General features: G+C 36.7%; 1 protein-coding gene across 5 annotated transcripts in view; it reads right to left on the bottom strand.

Moving 5' to 3' along the window:
- Positions 1 to 217: 217 nt before the first annotated feature.
- MAPK8 (mitogen-activated protein kinase 8) overlaps positions 218 to 18151 on the bottom strand; it is a 50662-nt gene continuing 32728 nt past the window's right edge. Inside the window, exons 6-13 of one of the 5 annotated variants that reach the window (XR_011047904.1) lie at positions 17776 to 17941; positions 12944 to 13015; positions 10785 to 10967; positions 9840 to 9964; positions 8801 to 8864; positions 6786 to 6863; positions 2549 to 5741; positions 218 to 317 (exon numbers count right to left, since the gene is read on the bottom strand). Coding sequence is in view for 3 of the 5 variants with exons in the window: in XM_068397347.1 (XP_068253448.1) it covers positions 5596 to 5741; positions 6786 to 6863; positions 8801 to 8864; positions 9840 to 9964; positions 10785 to 10967; positions 13366 to 13437; positions 17776 to 17941 (834 nt within the window). In the remaining 2 variants the exon portion in view is untranslated. Of the gene's footprint in view, positions 318 to 527; positions 5747 to 6785; positions 6864 to 8800; positions 8865 to 9839; positions 9965 to 10784; positions 10968 to 12943; positions 13016 to 13365; positions 13438 to 17775; positions 17942 to 18151 lie in introns of those variants that run through there. The other 4 variants (XR_011047905.1, XM_068397347.1, XM_068397346.1 and 1 more) reach the window with 4 other exon arrangements.

Raw genomic sequence — 18151 nt, 5'->3', positions numbered from 1 at the left:
GCAATGAAATGCATTACATTAGGATTTAGCCCCACTGCGGAGGTGCCAGTGCAGGAAGTGGTCCTGGCACTCAAGTTTGCCCTCCAGTAAGAGCTCTTCAGGAGTCAGAGTCTTCAGGCTTCTCTGAGAGTTTTGAGAAAGATTTTCCTGAGGGTACAGGGACTGGGCCCTCCTTTCATACACTAAGCCAGTGGCTTACCTCTTTCTGCAACGCAGGGTCTAGCAGCTGTATTTCCAGGCGAGAAGGTGGCTAGAGTTGGCAGCAAGGAAGCAAGAATGGATTCCCAGCAGTCGCAAACACCCTTGGTATTATCAGTCTGTGGCACATCCAAAGCCCGTGGGAATGAAGAAATGGAAGAAACATGTCACTTTGCCCACGAGTGAGCTCACAAGATAGGACTTTAAGTACCCTTAAAAAAGGTAATTTCTCAGGAAGGACTGATGCTAACAAAACTCCAACTGCAGCCTTATTAATGAAATCCATACAAAATCCATTCCAGCCTACTAATGAAGAAACACTAAATGTATAGTGGTAAATTTTTTTTTTCCTTTTTTATTTAAAATATCATTATAACCAATTGACATACTAGATAACAATGTATACATTCCAGTGGTGCACATGTAATGACCTATGGCATGAATGATTAAAAAAAACCCCACAATGTTCTCAGTAATGCCCCACCAACATCTTATTTGGAAGGAATAAAGGAAAAACAGGAAAAGGTATCAAATGTGGGGAAGAAAAAAAAAAAATTAGTTTTTTACCAGTATTTTTAATGGTATATCTTCCTCTTCATATTTCTTGGGACAAAATAAAATTAAGAATGTATTTCAAAAGGGGCAGAAGGAATGATCACAATAATTAGGGTTTTTTTTCTCAACTTTAGTAATAAAAGTTAAAGAACTCTCAAAAATAGACTAGATATTGGGCCTACAAAAGTAATTCATCTGTATGCAAAGCTTACCAAGAATTATTCCTTTTGTCAAATGTAAAGGATGAGCTGACATTACTAGTAAGCTATTTTTACCTACAAAACCAGACTACAATAATAAAATCACCAACTTACAGCTAACACAATAGTCTAGATGTACATTATTGTACACGATCTATATATTACACATGGACATCTTACGTGAAATATATAAGAAACATACTTACTGGTATCGTCTCAACATTGGCCAATAGGTTTATTTTTCTAAAGGAAGTGTATTTATTCACATTCAGTGTAGTTCCAATAGCAAGGGTTAGCTTTGCTTACTTAAGAAACGTAGAAAGTTTGTGTGAGGTAGTTCAAGAAAACCTAGTTTAAATTTTTAACTGCAGAAGTAGAAACACAATGCGATCTGATTCATAACACATTTCTGTAATGCAGAGATATCTAAAAAGTGGAGGAGAGGTGAGTGAAAGAGATCACTTAAAATGCCACTTTTATCCAGTGCCCTTAACTAAGAATAAGTTAAATGAATCGAAAATTTGGGTAGGCAGTAGTGTCTCATCACATGTCTCCATTAAAACCCTCTTTCTAATCTTACTGAAAAATGCAGACAGCTCTCCTTCAACTTCAGTCTTCAAACTAAGTATTTAAGAACCAACACATTGATAGGAAAGTAAAATGTAACAGCATGGACAAGCTGCTGTAAACAGCAAATAAAAACTATCTAGAAACAGTAATTCGCTTCCTTTAGCAACTCGAAACAGTAAGACCAAGTGTAAGATGAACCATCTTTTCTCCTTTCCGCCATAATCTTAAGTGAGAAACATTTAATGTCATACGCTTTGGATTATTGGCTGGGTAGGAACTACCCTCCTGTACTTGCTTTTTGATCGTTTTTCTTTATGCAATGTTGAGATGAGTGCCCTAAACGTTAATGCAGGAGCATTATATTCATGCACATGCCTGTCAAAAAGTGCTTAATTTTTGCTCTCTAACAAAATAGCCTGTGTTCAGAGAAGCAATTTTCCATAAAACAAACCCGCACCAGTAACACGCTCCTCACCTGGACGCTGAGGCAGCAGAGGGTGCTGTTGCCACAACCGCCTCCAATAGAGCTCACCCCATTCTCCCTGAAATCCACACCTGCGCTGGCAGCAGGGGCTTACTGAAAAATTATGTCTAGCTGGAATTCCTATCCAGAAAGATCCTATTGCATATAGCATATAAGGTTCTTCTGAACTAAAAACCCAAGCTGCACAGTGCCTACATAGGGAAAAGTGCCATGTCTGTCCAGCTTAGCAGAATGAAAGCACTAGAGGTCAGTCAGGCTGGTCTAAGGTCGTTCAACCGATGAGTACTGCTCTGGCAGTCCAGCTTCTCTCACACACTAACAAACACACAAAAACCTCAATTCTGACCTCGTTGTCTTGCACTAACAAAGACTTCACAGAGCAGAGGTGCAGCACACAGCAACAGTACTAATTTCCCCCCACTTCAATTTCAATAACCTGAAGAACCTACTTCTAAGAAAAGGAGAGGAGCTATTTTCCTTGATGCCTGTCACTGCAAGGTGGAAATTACCCTCGTTATTATTGCCCAACTTTTAACCTCACCTGACATAAGAAATCAGACAACTCACTGTAATTCAATCCGTACCAACTCCCATCGGATTGGAATGGCCCTAGAAGAGGAAAGTTGCATGCACTTTAGTGAAACTTGTTGTCATGAGAAGATTCTGGAATCATAGACAAAAATAAAGCTTAATAATACTCAAGAATGAAACTGTACAGTGTATGAGATAGTATACGCTCTAACAACATAACAACAGACAAAGCTGAACTCTAGCTACCCATTTGTTTGCTATCATCTGTGGCAGTGTACAACTACCTATGAAATAATTTTATATTGCAACAAATAAAAAGGGAACTTGACTAGCATGTTGTTGTGATAACTTGGTTATTGAATCTGATTTTCTTATCTTTGAAATCTGCCATCACTTTAATTTCCCCAAAATGCAAGCAACTGCAAAAGAAAAAAAAAAGCAACATTGTTATGAAGATGGTGCCAAAAGTGAACTCTAGGTTCCCGCAGCTAAAGCTCTGACCTTACTGAAATAATCCCTTTAAACATAGCTCACTCACTCTGCAATGGGTTGCAGTGGACAGTCCCACTCATTCATCAACCCTACCTTAAAAGAAGAAAAGCTCTATTCTCCTTAGAGCTTCTGAACTCAATGAAGTTATTATTGATAGCACACCATGGTGAAACCCTAGTAACTGTTTCACTCAATATTCATTTTAAAAGCAATTTTTCTTTAGGACACTGGAAAGTGATAGCAAAAATTATTTTAAAGTTTCGAAATAGGCGTCCAAAATAAATTTAAATAGGAATTATGTTACCGATTTCTCTTCTTAACAGCACTTACAGGCACCAGAAGTTGATTTTGTCAGTCTTAACTTCATGACACTGGGCTGACCAGAATACCATTTGACCCTATGTAACAATGGAGTACTGTTATATGATCAAAAATTTTGGCTTAATTCACAGCTTAAACTTTGATAAAAAAATTACAAAATAGACTGTTCTGTTGGTCTCTGCTCTTGAGCAGATTTTTCTGTGTTCCAGTGCTAAATGAATCCAAACATGTCCTGCCTATTCCGAGGTAATATACAACTTGGCAGGATCCTGTAAAAATAATTGCCTTAACAAATGTGGTTTAAAAAGGCAATACTGAAATATCAGATACAAGTGAAGAAAGCAAAATTTCACACACGCAGCACTTACCAGCAGTCTAGCCAGGCCAGGAAAACAACTGTGCAGTTTATTAATTTAGTCATCTCTGAGACATTACCATTCCTTGTAATCCTGTATGTTTTTTAAGAAGACATGTTAGATATTGAAAGCATTACTATCACTACTATTTTTCTGAAACTTACTGCAAAGACGAATTTTCCTCTTTCAATTAGAACTTCAAAAAGATACCTATCTAACCCAACAAGCAGAAGGAACCACACTGAAGAGCATCAGTCATTCCTGGATGACCTCTGTAGCCAGTTATATGATTTGCTTATGCTCTGGTGCCTGGCAAGACTTCTGTATTTTTTCATGCTCATTTTTGTGAGCATACTAATTTAAATTCCTCTTCACATTCTAATTCACAACACAAAATATGCACCTACACAAGGCAATCAATTATACAGCCTAGCTTCACTAAAAATCTGCATTTTTCCAAAGGAATACATTCTGAATGATTGTTTAACTCATACATAAACTTAAGTCAGTTATACATAAATCATTCTGTAAATATAAAATGTAAACAGTTAAAATACTTCTGTGAGGAGCAGCACCATTTTACATGACTATTTAGTAACTGTTCTATATATTTCAATATATCTTTTGTTTAAAAAGTGTATTGAAACCTGGAGCTTCAGTGCTGAAAATTACTGAATATTTATAACTTAAAATGAACCATTATTAAGATTTCTGCTATGCTGGTCTCATGGTGAAATGAAAGAGATGATAAATATTAACTTATATAGCACTACTTCTCCCTCCTTTGGATGGCATATATTGCTCACTTAATGCATTAGCTACAGAAATCCTGAGGTTCTCCTACCACTTAATGGTTTTTAGCAATCAGTTACTCTTGGTGAAGAACAGCTGAAGTTTTGCCCCTATTGCATTCCTGTCATTCCCTCTTCTACCCAGAAAACACTCGCCTTAGTAGGACAAAACTAGTAAGAAACAAAACTCCCAAGAATCACACATTACATGACAGTATAGCTACAGCATATTCGTTTTCCCTGTTGGCAGCCTAGACATCCTGACACACTTCGTTTTGCGTGTATAAAAACAGGCTACAAGCTAGAAGTAAACAGTTTATTTGCATTGCTATGTATTATTCATGAAGTATCCTCATGTTTTATGGTGATCACAAGATTTGGCATGCCATAACTCTGCAGAAAATGTGGTATTACTTTGTTAGGCTAGATATTTCTGCAGCTTTGAAGATATGCTTTGCTTTCTTAAGTTCGTAAAACTATTCAGATGAGGTTACTTTGCAGAGGATTGTATACTGTTTCTCTAAAAAAATTCACTAATTGTTGCTTTTGCTGAAGTATTATAGGCAAGTGGCCAAAACAAAAGAGGATTTTGTTCACTGCCAGCACCACAGTACTATGCCCAAAACTACAGCTGGCTGCACTGAATTCTCTCCCCCCCTCCACCTGGACATGGACATATGACCAAGCATAAAACTTTGAAGGATATCATGAACAAAACATCTGGAATAAATTCTAATTAAAAAATTGAAAACCTATAAAATCTTAAATAATTCATTATATGGTAATGACCACAACATTAATATGTGCTTTGATAAAACAAATCTTACAAATTCAGTAAAAAAAGATCAGCAGCATAATAGTAAAGCAAATATGCAGATTTTAAAACCACAATAAAAATTATCAGGTTTAATATTTTACAGTTAATTATAGCAAAAAAAGTGGCTGCTTTTAACACAACTTACAGTTTAAAATTACAGCACTTTATGATGAATTCTACGATTATTTTTGAAAAAACACTCAAAAATACCACCAAATCTTAAAGGTGCCCTATTCATGACTAAAAGGATCCCCCTCCCACCCCCCAAAAGACCAAGTAGTCATCTACAGCAACCCAGAGGTCCAGCTGAGGTTTCTAGACTGCTGTCTGTATCAGAGGCCAATGTTGGATCTGTTGACATTGAAGACACATCATTGACAGATGAGGATGAAGACGGATGTTGAGAGCCATTGATCATTGCTGCACCTGTGCTATGAGAAACAAAACAGCAAATCAGTTGCAGATACAGTTGCAGGGTTCAGTACTTGCATTAGTCTGTCTCTTCCTAAGAGTCATTAATAATTTTTCCCTGTTCCGTCAAGTTTCAACAGGTGTGTTTCAATCCATTGTCAAAGTAAATAAAACCCACAAGTCTTTAACATGGGGGTTAATGAATGTCAAGAACCAGAGAACTCGCATGGCACAATACCTGTCAAATTACAATAAAATGCTAATGGCTGAAGGTTAAAAATCACAAACATAGATAATGCTGTATAAAGCCAGAGCTAAGATATCCTACTAAATGTTGAGACCCAAAGCTAGAATATATCTACGTATTTAGATAAAGAAAGAAGGGGACTGTTTTTTTCCCCACCAGATCCTCCCCTTCAGGCTGTGAAATAGCTGGTGTTCAGCCACGTTGTATACATTGAATCTCAGACACGCAGTCATTTTTCAGAGTCTGGACTTCAGTGAGCTCTGAGCAGAGCCAGCAATAGCTGTCCAACTCTTGCCATTATTTTTCAACAGTGCAAATGGAGTCCTATCAATGGTCAGTCAATGGTCACATTTTGCTCCAAAATTCAGCAACAGTTTCTGAAAGTGCTCCATGATTTTCCTTTCTGTTTAGAGGGAATATTCAAGGCAGACAACCTAGAAATCCTGTTTCATTACTTCATAGATGTAAGTAGTGGTTATATCTCTATTCAAAACAGCACCAGCTACAAGTTACACATCTAACCAGATTATGGCAATAGAGTAACCAGTATATACCAAGATGCTTCTTGAGGACTGAAATGAATGAAGCATCAGTTACACAGGAACAATAATAGAGGAATTTACCAGATTAATAAAAAAATGTCAACCCCATACATTCCATTCAAATAATATCTCAAAGAGCATTCAAGAGGTTATCGGTCATTTAAGAGCTGTATTTTTGAGTTAGGTTATTCTTGGATGTCTCAAACAGCTTTACTCCCTCCTGATCTATAACTCGATGTAGCTTTATACTGTGCTTTTATTGTAACCAACCTAAAGGGGCTGGTTGTCCACGTATAACCCCATTCTTGGTTCTCTCCTCCAGGTCCATGACTTCCTTGTATATCAACTCTGAAAACGCAGAGAAGAGAAGGCAAAAAATGAATTTGCAAACCCAAGGCTGGATTGATAATACGTCTCCCATTAAAACGTACATTTAAAATTCATAGGTTTATTACTGTTCAGAATTAGTTTTGAACAATAGACTGTAGAGGCTACAGAACAACTGGCAAGTGATACAAAAACGTACAATTCTTTTTCGGTTGGAGCTACAATGGCCTGGCACTCTCAAGAACACACTGACATTGCTCTAAGACTTTTTTGTCCGGGCTGCTTGGAGACCTGAGGTTAAACTGAGTCTTAATGACCACTCAGTTTTTATCAATGGCTTCTCTGGTACAGATAAACTCGGTCAGCAGTCTTCAAAGGAACAGGTAGGCAGAAGCCCAAACAGCACTACCACCCTCCCAACATACATTTGCCACTAAACTTCCTCAGCAACAACATCTAAAGGTCCAGATCACCATGAAACGGAATACAATATTGGCATATAAGTAGCCACTCCAAACAAAAGCAGCAACTTTATCTTCCAGTTACAGAAGTTCCTCATCCTTAAACAGGTTAGAAGTGCTTGTACCATGAATCATGTGCCCTGCATACTGGCCAGAAGGATTACAGGCTAATGGCAGCTTATTACCCAGAAGAGACTTCAGCTGTGAATCTACAGAAGTAACAACAGAAGAAAAGGACTAAAAATGTTAAATGCAACTCATAAGAACTGTCAGAATACTACCTTCTTGTCTGTCACTGGCCAACTAGTGCAATGTACAAACAGTATGAAAAAAAAAGCATTTAAGAATTATAATTTCAAGGGCTGTGGGAGTCTGAAAAGTAAACTCCATGTTGCTTGAAATGCCCTCAGCACATCTGCTTCAAAAGGGAAATAACTTCGCTTGGAAGGAGGATGGTAAGAGAATTTCCACCATTCTCCCTACCTCTGCCTTTACAATTAAAACTCAAGTTTCGAATAGAAAGCGACTTAAAAGCGTGGCAGTACTAGATTTTACAGACTTGTGTCCATTACCAGCCAACACAATGAAACTGTCAAAAATTATTCATGAAACATTTTCCCTGCTTTTTTTTGCTCTGGGGATAAAAAGGTTACACAGGTCTAATATCCCTTCCTAGACTTTTTCAGTACGAGGTATTAGATTGCTTGACGCACTAAATTCTTGCTTAAATGCAACATTCATAGCCTGCACAGTAATCTGGATCTGCATTTTTCCTTAGCACTAGAATCTCTGCAATACCACACCTTTTAGAAGCAATTTCAAAATGAAGCACAAGCTTTGCAAGTAACAAAGATGTTCCCCTTATACTTCATCAGTTTACACCTCATATATGACCAGGACATATAGATATTACCAGTACTGAACACTAAAGATCATGCTCTTGGACGAGTCTTATGTCATACTGCAATCCGTGCCACACCTCAACCCCAGCTACTTTCTCAGGATCCCACAGGTGATAACCATCAGTGTCTCCCACACCAGCTGTAACCTCACTGTCGCGCCCATTACTAACACTCCCTATGGCTTCTTCTTTCAAATCCTCTGCTTGATTTAAAAGTGTGCAGTTATTGCTAATATGCTCTTCACTTGAAGTCTAGTGCTTCTAATTCAGACTTACATTGCTCAAACTCCTGCATCTTTTTCAACTGTAGAAGTTTGTCCAGAAGAGTTACTCTTCTCTAAAAATGCTGCTTTATGGTTCACAAAAGGTGACTGAAATGAGCAAGTCTTAAGTTCACTACAATGGTTCAGCACCTTTGCAGGAAAATTTTTAGTGTCCCAACAATCAAGAGGTTGCGAAGCACTGATCTATTCCCTTGCCATTCCAAGCAGTTTAAGTAAAGACTATTAGGTTGCTCAGAAGAACCTTAATAACAGTAATCGCTGAGGCCTAGCCTGCTTCCAAAAGCCTTATTATACTTAAAATGCCCTTCTTACCTTTCCATTCTTCTATCGTGTGCTCCCTCTCATCTAACTGCTTATCTGGTATCTTTGGTGGAGGCTGAAAAACAAAACTAACTCATGATAAAGCAATTAAAAGGGATACAAAAATAGAATAAATGAAAAACGAAAGTAAGCACTCAGAATATGAATCTGATTTTAAAAGACGGTATTTACATGGTCATATATTCTTTCATACATGGACTTGGTGTATTTCCTAGATGCTGCTACATGTTTTTAAGTTCTTCTGATAAACAGATTTGCTTACATTACTGTAATAATTAAAATAGAAACTGAACAGTCTGGTAAAAGAGCTCCTAAGTGCAGCAGTCTCTAGCCCAAGCAGCCATTTTTACCTACTTATTGTTAATTACTAAATTTTCCCTCTAGCTATCGTAGACCAGTAGAATTCTAATTGCACCATTTACATCAAACACCTTTTTCTAGTCTTAGTGGGCCATCACCAACCACCTTTCTTGTAAAAAAATAACACTTCTCTCATAAGCTGAAATTGTCCTGAAATTAATTTTTTAAGAAAAATTTTCAATTAATCCCTTTATTCATTAGTGTTATTAATTGAAAGCTCAGGATCTTGTACTCAGATTTTCCGGAAACACTTATTTTCTAGTCTAAGAGGGCTATCAATTGCTAGAACTAAGGAAAAATTTCTCTCACCCAGGAGTAAATACCTCAGAATCCTATCAAGGGCAATCAAACCACACTGAAATAACTGAAGCTCAATAAATTAGAATCCTATTATAAAAGATTTCAGATGCATTACTACATGTCCAGGAGATCACATGCAATTACACATGAACACACACACACACAGATACAGGTACTTCAGTTTGTGCCCATTCCTAATACTATTTCTAAGGAACATGTCAATCTATGTCAATAAAAATTATTACGGCTCAGTTAAGCTTCCGAAATGCGTATATAATGAAATAATCTTCTTTCAAGCAGTTATATCAAGCATCACAAGTTTGCTTTAGTCCAGTACCTTCCTAATCAGAGACCTAAAACAAGAACTTACGGCTTCTGCTTCTGATGGATCATACCAAACGTTGATGTATGGGTGCTGCAGGGCTTCATCCACAGAGATTCTTTTAGAAGCATCTATAACCAGCATTTTTGATAACAAGTCCCTTGCTTGACTTGCTGCAAAAGTGACATTTTCTATTTAGACTAGTGCTATAGATAGTGCACGCAACATAGTATTTCAAAGCTCGTAAGGAGACACGGAATAAACAAATTCCAGTTTAATATCTGTGCACCCCTCACATAATTTGGGGTTTAGGAAAGTGGTCCATTTGATGGGGGGGAAAAAAAATTGAAAAGAATAACACAGGTGGGAAAGGGGTTGAACATGTTTCACTATACATTTTCAGCGTAAAGTGCCCCTTGGCATGACATCCTTATGTGAAGTATAACTCAGCTGGCAGTACAGCCTTGTCTGGAAGAGCAGTGGGCAAGCACCTACTACCACTCTCTTAGTTTATGGGGAAAAAAACTGTTACGTATTGTTAGTCACAGAAAATATGGTACGTCTGTGACTCCACTTACTATGTGACTTTTAGAACCAGTAAGTTATTTCAGTGACTACAGGATATCTATGTATTATGAACATAAAAACTTTTGCTGCATCCCTAAAGAAAGCTCTGCTCTGCCTACACAACTTCTATTCCACCCTCCCTCCACTCTTCTCTAAATCATGTTGGCATCTGTCACTGAGAGGAATATATATATATTTACTTTTCTTTATAAAGGTATCTCCAGAGTAGGAGCTGTTTCAGAGAAGATGAGAAAGTGGAGGCAAGCGTACGCCAGCACGTTCATCCACTCCCATGATATAAATATTGTAATATTTAAATCCTTAGTGGGATGATTTTATAGTGAACAAAATCAAGATATATTTCTGTTCAATATATCACAGTTCTAAAACTTCTAAAATATACAACACACGGAAGACAGACCTTACCTTTAAGCTTATTGTGTTCAGAGTCAGCTGGGAAAAGGACATCTGGAAAGAGTTTTTCAAAACTATATCCAGCATATTTAGGTCTGTTCTCCACATAAGTTCGGACTGTAGGCTGTAATTTCTTCATAAATTCAGGGCATGGTGTTCCCAGCTGCTCTATAACTTTATTCCATTGATCAATATCTAAGGTTATGCAGCTAAGAAAAATACTGTGTCTAATTTTCAGCTAGAAAGTTATGTTAAAACCACATGAAATAACCAACAGAGAGAAAACACAGAAAATTATAATAAAATATCAAGTTCATCATCATTAATTAGGACTACATTCTCAGAGAAAACCGTGAAAGAAAGCAAGACTATGATAGAGTAGTCAAGGCAACATGTATTTTACTCAAAATCGTAATTAACTAGCAAAGGATATACTTCTGATAAACAAGAGAAAATTAAAAGACTCACAAAATGTATTGAACGAATTTAAATAAAGGCATTGTCTAGGTTCTGGAGAAGAACTCACTTCTTGATCTGAACACGTATTCACAGTAGCCAAGCTACTACACATCACCAAGGCATTCATGAGAATTACCCCGGGTAGGTGCTTCATGCTTTGTTCTCATCCTGATACCTCAGCCCAGTCCTGGCCTCTCCCAAGTTAGCGATCTCTCCCTAATGACACGCAACACTGAGCACCAGTGGGCGCACACAGGATGAAATCTTGGCGCACACAGGTCAACAACAATTTTGTCAGAGACTTGAATGCAGAAGTTAAAGAGTTTCAAGGACGTGTAAGGAGCATCTTAATTGAAAAGTTTACACAAGTAAAGAGGAGATTGACCAGTTCATGCAGAAGAATTTAATACATGTTACTGAATAAAAAAAGCAATGTTCGGCTCAGGAATTCCTAGTTGCAGATGGTTAAGATACTGGGAGAGAGCTCAAGTAAAATTTTATATATGCTTATCTCATTCATACATTCTCCCCAACTTTTTCTTTTCAGCTACTGTCCAAGACTGGATTCTGAGCTACCTAAGCCTTCAGTCAGATGTAGCAGGCCCCCTCTTACGTTCTTAAAACTTAACAGCAGACCTTTATACAAGGATTTTCAAGTTCTCCAGTGCTTTAGTACAGGCCTTGAAAAAAAAGTATTTACATTGTATGGCACCAAGCCTAAACTGCAAAGCCATGCTAGCAAACCAGGTGCGTAAAGCTAAGCATGGGGCAGCTCATGCTATCACAGAGCTGTGTAAAAGTAAGGATGCCCTGCAGCTCCTCACTGTGCCTCAAAATCTTCACCCAATCTTCACCCCTAAATGGTACTACATCAATTATTAAACAGTCAACCTGCACCAAAAGCATCTAAAAAACTGGAGTGTAACTACTAGTACAACAAATAAGATGCTAAACTCCAATTAGATCCATTCATTTTAGCAATGATCCAGAAGTTTCAGCTCTGTTTGCTTGGAGCAGACCCTTTCTCTGAAGCATTGTTCACAGGACAACCCATTCAAATACCACCAAGACATTCATGGAATAGAAAGAGAGAAGTGTCATATATTTCTGTAAGCTGTTTGCAGGATCATTGCTGCATTAGAAAATACAAAACTCCAGAGTGTAACTAATGAAGCTGGTTAGGATTTTTTTTTAAACATTTCCTATAAAACGTAAAGGATAATAACTACTAACATGCTCGGGTACTAAACAAGATTAATAAGTTCTTACATAAAAATGATCTCCAAAGCAAAAATCAATGCACATGAACCAGTGAAACACCACCTAAACAAAAGAAATCTGTCTTAAATGTGATAACATCCAAAAGCAATGGATAGACATTATATTAAACTGGAAAAAGAAAAAAGAGGGAGAAAAAAAGGAAAAAGGAAAAATAAACCTGTTTGTCCAAGTGGTATTTGTTCATCTTGCTTAGCATTAATCTCTAAAGACAGTCATACACGTTACTGCTCTGTTGTGGTTTTGCTTTAAATGGTGTAACTGTAGACATTTTTGCAGCTTCCTGGAACCAAAGCAATGAACTTGCAAATTGTTTTTGAAAAGGCAGTTTAAAACCAGTATTTTAAAAATTAGAACCACCTTAAACTGGAACTATTTTGCTGCAGTATCTTTTGACCATTTACACCTACATCCTAGGCCAAAGGTAAGGATACGATCTGTACCAGGAAATAAAACACCACCTTTGATCATTTCTCCCATGATGCACCCAACTGACCAAATGTCAACTGAAAACAAAATGCAATGATATTAACATAAAAGATAGTTATTAAAATAAAGTAAATAAAAATATCTAGACACACACACACATGAAGTGACTATAAAAAGCGTGTGTAATGAAAATGAGTGAAGGTGAATTTATGCTAACTACAGGACCAGCAGAGACTATGTCCTACTGCTAGGTGCAGCCTGAATATAAATGAAGTTCTCAATTTTTTTTTAAGTGTATCACAAGAAAAATCCATGTTCATTTAATAAAAAAAAAAAATTGTACAATATGCATTTTCATGACACAACAGCAATAAAAAGGTTAATCACTTCCTAACTAATTCAACCTGCTGCAGCAGCACAAGGATACAGTCCCTTCCTGGAAAGAGGATTTTGTGGCAAACCATTTCGCCCATAATGCACCCCACAGACCATAAATCCACTATGTTTGTAGCACAAAAAGAAGGAAAAGCAAAGCAAACGGTCATTTAAAATTAAAAGCAGCGTAACATGACTGCATCCTATAAACTGCAGAGACAGCACAGGAAGAAGAGCAAGTCTTTATATTAATCAATGAAAACACTTTAAAATACACCATATATAAGGATTAGCTTTTAACTGTCTCAAATACAAGGCAGAAAAACATCCTTTTATTTAACATAGTGCTAGAGCAAGAGCTAGAGCTGAGAGAGAGAGAGAGAGATACACACCAATCAGGCAGAGTAAAGCCCTTCTCCAAGCTCTGAGGCTTGCAAAGCTACCTCTGCCAATAGACTAGATGGGAGCACCAAAGATAACTTTATTTCTGGAAAGTAATTCCATTGTAGTTGTAGGAATAATTTTAAAAGTAGCAATTAAACTGACCTTTAAAAATACTGTGTATCTAAACAGTTTACACTTTTAGGAGGAGAATTAATTGGTTATTACATAGGAATTAAAATTTGCCATCAAGTACTTCCTAAAAGTCAGATTACCATGCATCTCTCTGTCCCCTTAAATAACAAGCAAACACAATCAGTAAAAGATCACTTAGAATTTTAGAGGATCAGTTAATGACAATTTTAGTATGCTCCTAAAAGATTTTCAGTTAAAATTATTTGTTTAAAAATATTTCTCCAGTTATGCTGAAATAACATCTTATACAAAAGAAAAACTCCAAAGCAATTTTTTTTTAGTATGAAATACACTTTTTCTACATTACCTTAAAATAAATCACTCAGAAGACATTCTCAAAGATGCATAAGTTTACTTTTTACAAGTATACCAATTTCTTTTGGTATATCAATCTTATTACCAATTGTTTTCAGAGATACTGTTAACTCTGTATGCAAAAGTTTTCTTGAAGTCATAATAATGAATTTGTACTATTATGAATACTTTTATGTCAAACATGACACTGGAATTTCAATTAAGCAGATAAGAAGGGGATTTAAATGAGAACAATTGCACATTAAAAATCACATGTAAAGTTTTGAAGGAGCTCAACAGCGTCAAGCAAACGTTGCTTCTTACTGAAAATATTCCTTGCTACAAGTTCCTCTAAAATAGTACCTAAATCATGTGACAGGAGATCATAGTTGTACATATTAATAGGTCAAAATTAAGGGCCTGGTTCATTTAAAAAATGATTGTCAACATTTAATGATTAGTAGTGTTTTTTCTTTAAAAACTCTTTTCAAATACTTAAGAAACGTACATATTCTTTCGCTTAGAGACCCAAAGATTTGAAGCCAAGTTTTGTATTGACTTTTTAAATAAAATTCTGAACGTTGACTTTTTCACCTGCAAAACAATCTGCTGTCATCAGAAACCAAAATATACCCAAATCTACTGTAATTAGTTTGTGTCCAACATGATAAAAACAACACCCCTAACTGCATGGAAAAGTCTGGGAAAAGAAAGAACATGAGTCAATGACTTATCTTCATGCCTCAGAAGACAAATTACTTCAGAGATGAAGAAAGCATTGGAAACAATTCCTCTGGTCATCCTACAAAACCAGACTTGTGATGTTTGGGAGTGTTTTGGTTTGCCACTTTCATTAATCAAACAAAACCTGTCTATTTATAGGTCTCTAACTCCTGTGAATACTTCTATAGAAGACTGAGTAAAACCTCATTACAGATTTGAAAAATCTTTTTAAAAATCTACTGCTTGTCATACAGAGCATATTTTATTCTCAAACACCCTGTTTGGAGTGAACTTACTATTTTCCATAATGCCAAGAGAAAAAATGCCAAGTGAAAATGAAGTTCAAACCCAGTGTTCATACTAGGAAACTTAAAAGTAGTAGTTTCAGAGGGTTTGGGGCTTTCCCTGCTTTTCTGTGTTTCCTTTCTGATAATCATGCACAAAACTGCACATAACTCTAAATATGTTAAGTGTGCACGAACAGTTTTGGTGTCTTCAGTTCTGAATTTCTTGAGTTTGCAAGGCCTGCTTTACCTCCTTCAGTATCAAAACCTATGTAGAAGTTAACTCTACAACCAGTTTGTCTAAGATCTTTGCTAGTTTTAAAACAATTAAAGATTTCATATGTGCATAGTATAGTACCAAAAGAATAGTACTCTGCAGCGTGTATCTCAGTCATCAAAACATTCATCGCAATCCTCCCACATAAGTTCAGCAGGGCACCCTGTTCAATTAAACTAAATGTTAATGCTAACCATTAGTTAGCTGTCAATTTTCAATATTTAACTCTAAATTAAATCAGTTAACTTTTAATTTAACTATGGGTTTAAAGGGCTAAAATAGGCATCAATGCTAACAGGTGAGGATCCTGGACAGCCCACAGTTCTTACTGTAAGTACGTCCTTTCTACCTGTCTCCCTCCCCTCTGCAGCCTTGCCTCCCTGTCAGGGGAGCTCCACAACAAGGAACTCATCAGGCAGCGATTGAGAAAAGTAACAGTTCCTATAAATAGCCTCTTAATGACAACAGTACATATGGAAATGCAGACTGTCTTCTGACTCAGCCAACAGACTTACTTTTACATTCTCCAAAAGTGTCATTCTCAACTCAAGGACCATGTATCTGGCTTTGGGGAAGAGGTGATAGTTTTTCATATGAAAGCAAATTTTTATTTATATTCTGCTGCACAACACAATTCATGCTTGCTTCAGGAACAGGATTGTCACTAGTGTGACAGGGTGCTCTAGAACACAATCTATTGACTTCCAATAATGACGTAAGCAACACTTTAGTGTAAAGAAAGTTTCACACTTTCACAACTCAAAATTACTTAATATTTAAGAGAAAAATGTAAACTGTGCAAGCTAAGTCAGAAAACTTGTGACTTCCATTGTATCAATTCTTTCTGTAAGGCAGCTGCATGACTCAGATTACAGCTTTAGGTTCTTTTATCTAGTGTCTCTTAACTGGCCAATGTAAAGTCTTGGGGGAAAAAAAAGACAAACAAACTTACACTTTCTATACTTTCCACAAGAATTTAGCAATTAAAAAAAATAACTTTAAGCTTGCTCCACTCAACTTGACTTCTAAATTACGGGAAAAATAGCCAATCATGGAGGCCGTTTGAAGGAATGTACATCCTCTCATGCTCACTAATAGTCTAAACAGAAATAGAAATCACACTTTGCAAAAAAAGGTCTATTCTTATTCCTTTGAGCTGGCTTTGTCAACACCGACAGAAGTTATTCTTCTCAGCTTTTATAAACGACAACAAAATCAACTCTCTATGCACATAGCAGCTATTGTTTACACACAACCTGAAGTCACTTGCTGTAATGGTATGCAGTTGCCAGGGAAGTCTGCAGACTATACTAAGAATCCTGAAAAGCCGAGCAAGCCTCAGGAGTCAGTAACCTGAGGAGCCATGCCTCACATCATCAGGAGACAGCTAAACCTGCCTGAGGTGGAAACACCAAGTGAGCTGAACTGACCGCAGTGACAGTGGATCAATGAAATGGCAGCAGAACTGGGGCCACTACAACAGAATTTCAGGAATGACACGTTACTTTCTTTGGTTTCCTAAAGAATACTAGCTGTTTCATTCAGAAGATGCAATGTACTTGATCGTGTGTTTCCCTCAGATGCTCTATCCTTTCCTTATTTTCTTGTAGAAGATATTGAGAGAAGAAGGGCCACAGAGCGAGTATAAAGAGGAGGGAAATACATGCAAGCAGAGGGACAAAGTAAACAAATTTCCTTGGCATTCATCATGGAGCTCAAAGAACCTATAATGCTTCATGACAGTACTCTCTGCATTCTTGTCTCAAGTGTATTATTGAATTATTCTTCAGCAACATTAATTAAGAACTTAGTGTGACAGGTTTAAATTAGGCTGGTTTTAATAAAAAGTAGGTAGTTTTGGCTTGTTTGTTCCTCAGTAGCCTTTAGATTCCCTACATCCTGAAAGGCTATATTGAATATAGTTATTTAAATATCAAATTTAGGACACACATTTACTGATGAATTACAATTTACATCCTCATCAGGAATAAAGTCAGGTGAATGTATGTCAAGGTACATACCACATATTAAGAAAATATATTTCCAGTTCTTCCTGGAAGAAACTTAATCTACCAAGCAAGTTATTTACAGTTTTAAACAAACAAGGCCCTCAATTTCTTCTCCTATTAAATGCAAACATTTCTCATGGGTTGAGTTGAACAAACAAATTGGTGTATCCAGAATCTGCATTTTGGTCACAAGGCTAATTTATAAAATTTCTACAGCTTGAAAAAAAACATTAACATGTAAAATGTGGTGTGCCAAACAAAAAATAAAGCTATGCCAAAGAAAGACTATATTTGCTGACCGTTTTCTTTGTATCCCATCCCTAGGATGACCTCTGGTGCTCTGTAGTAACGAGTCACTACATAAGGCGTCATCATAAAACTAGTTCCTGCCGTTCTGGCCAGTCCAAAGTCAAGAATCTTCAAAGTGCAGTCTGACTTTACTACTATATTACTGGGCTTTAAATCCTTTAAAAAGAAACATCATATATGACTGCTAAGACAAGCACAAAGTACTCTGTGGTTCACATTTTTAAAAGAGAATACCGCTAACATTAAACCCCACATATACAACTAGGTTATTGCTATAACTGCAGTTTTTTTCTCCTTACATTAATTCACGTGCATTCAGCAGACTACAGAATTAATTCTCTTATTGTGTTTGTAGATTTACATAGC

This window comes from Nyctibius grandis, chromosome 4 (assembly GCF_013368605.1).
Source record: "Nyctibius grandis isolate bNycGra1 chromosome 4, bNycGra1.pri, whole genome shotgun sequence".
Taxonomy (NCBI): domain Eukaryota; kingdom Metazoa; phylum Chordata; class Aves; order Nyctibiiformes; family Nyctibiidae; genus Nyctibius; species Nyctibius grandis.
The sequence above is the reverse complement of the archived record's forward strand: the minus strand, read 5'-3'. Positions and strand labels throughout refer to the sequence as shown.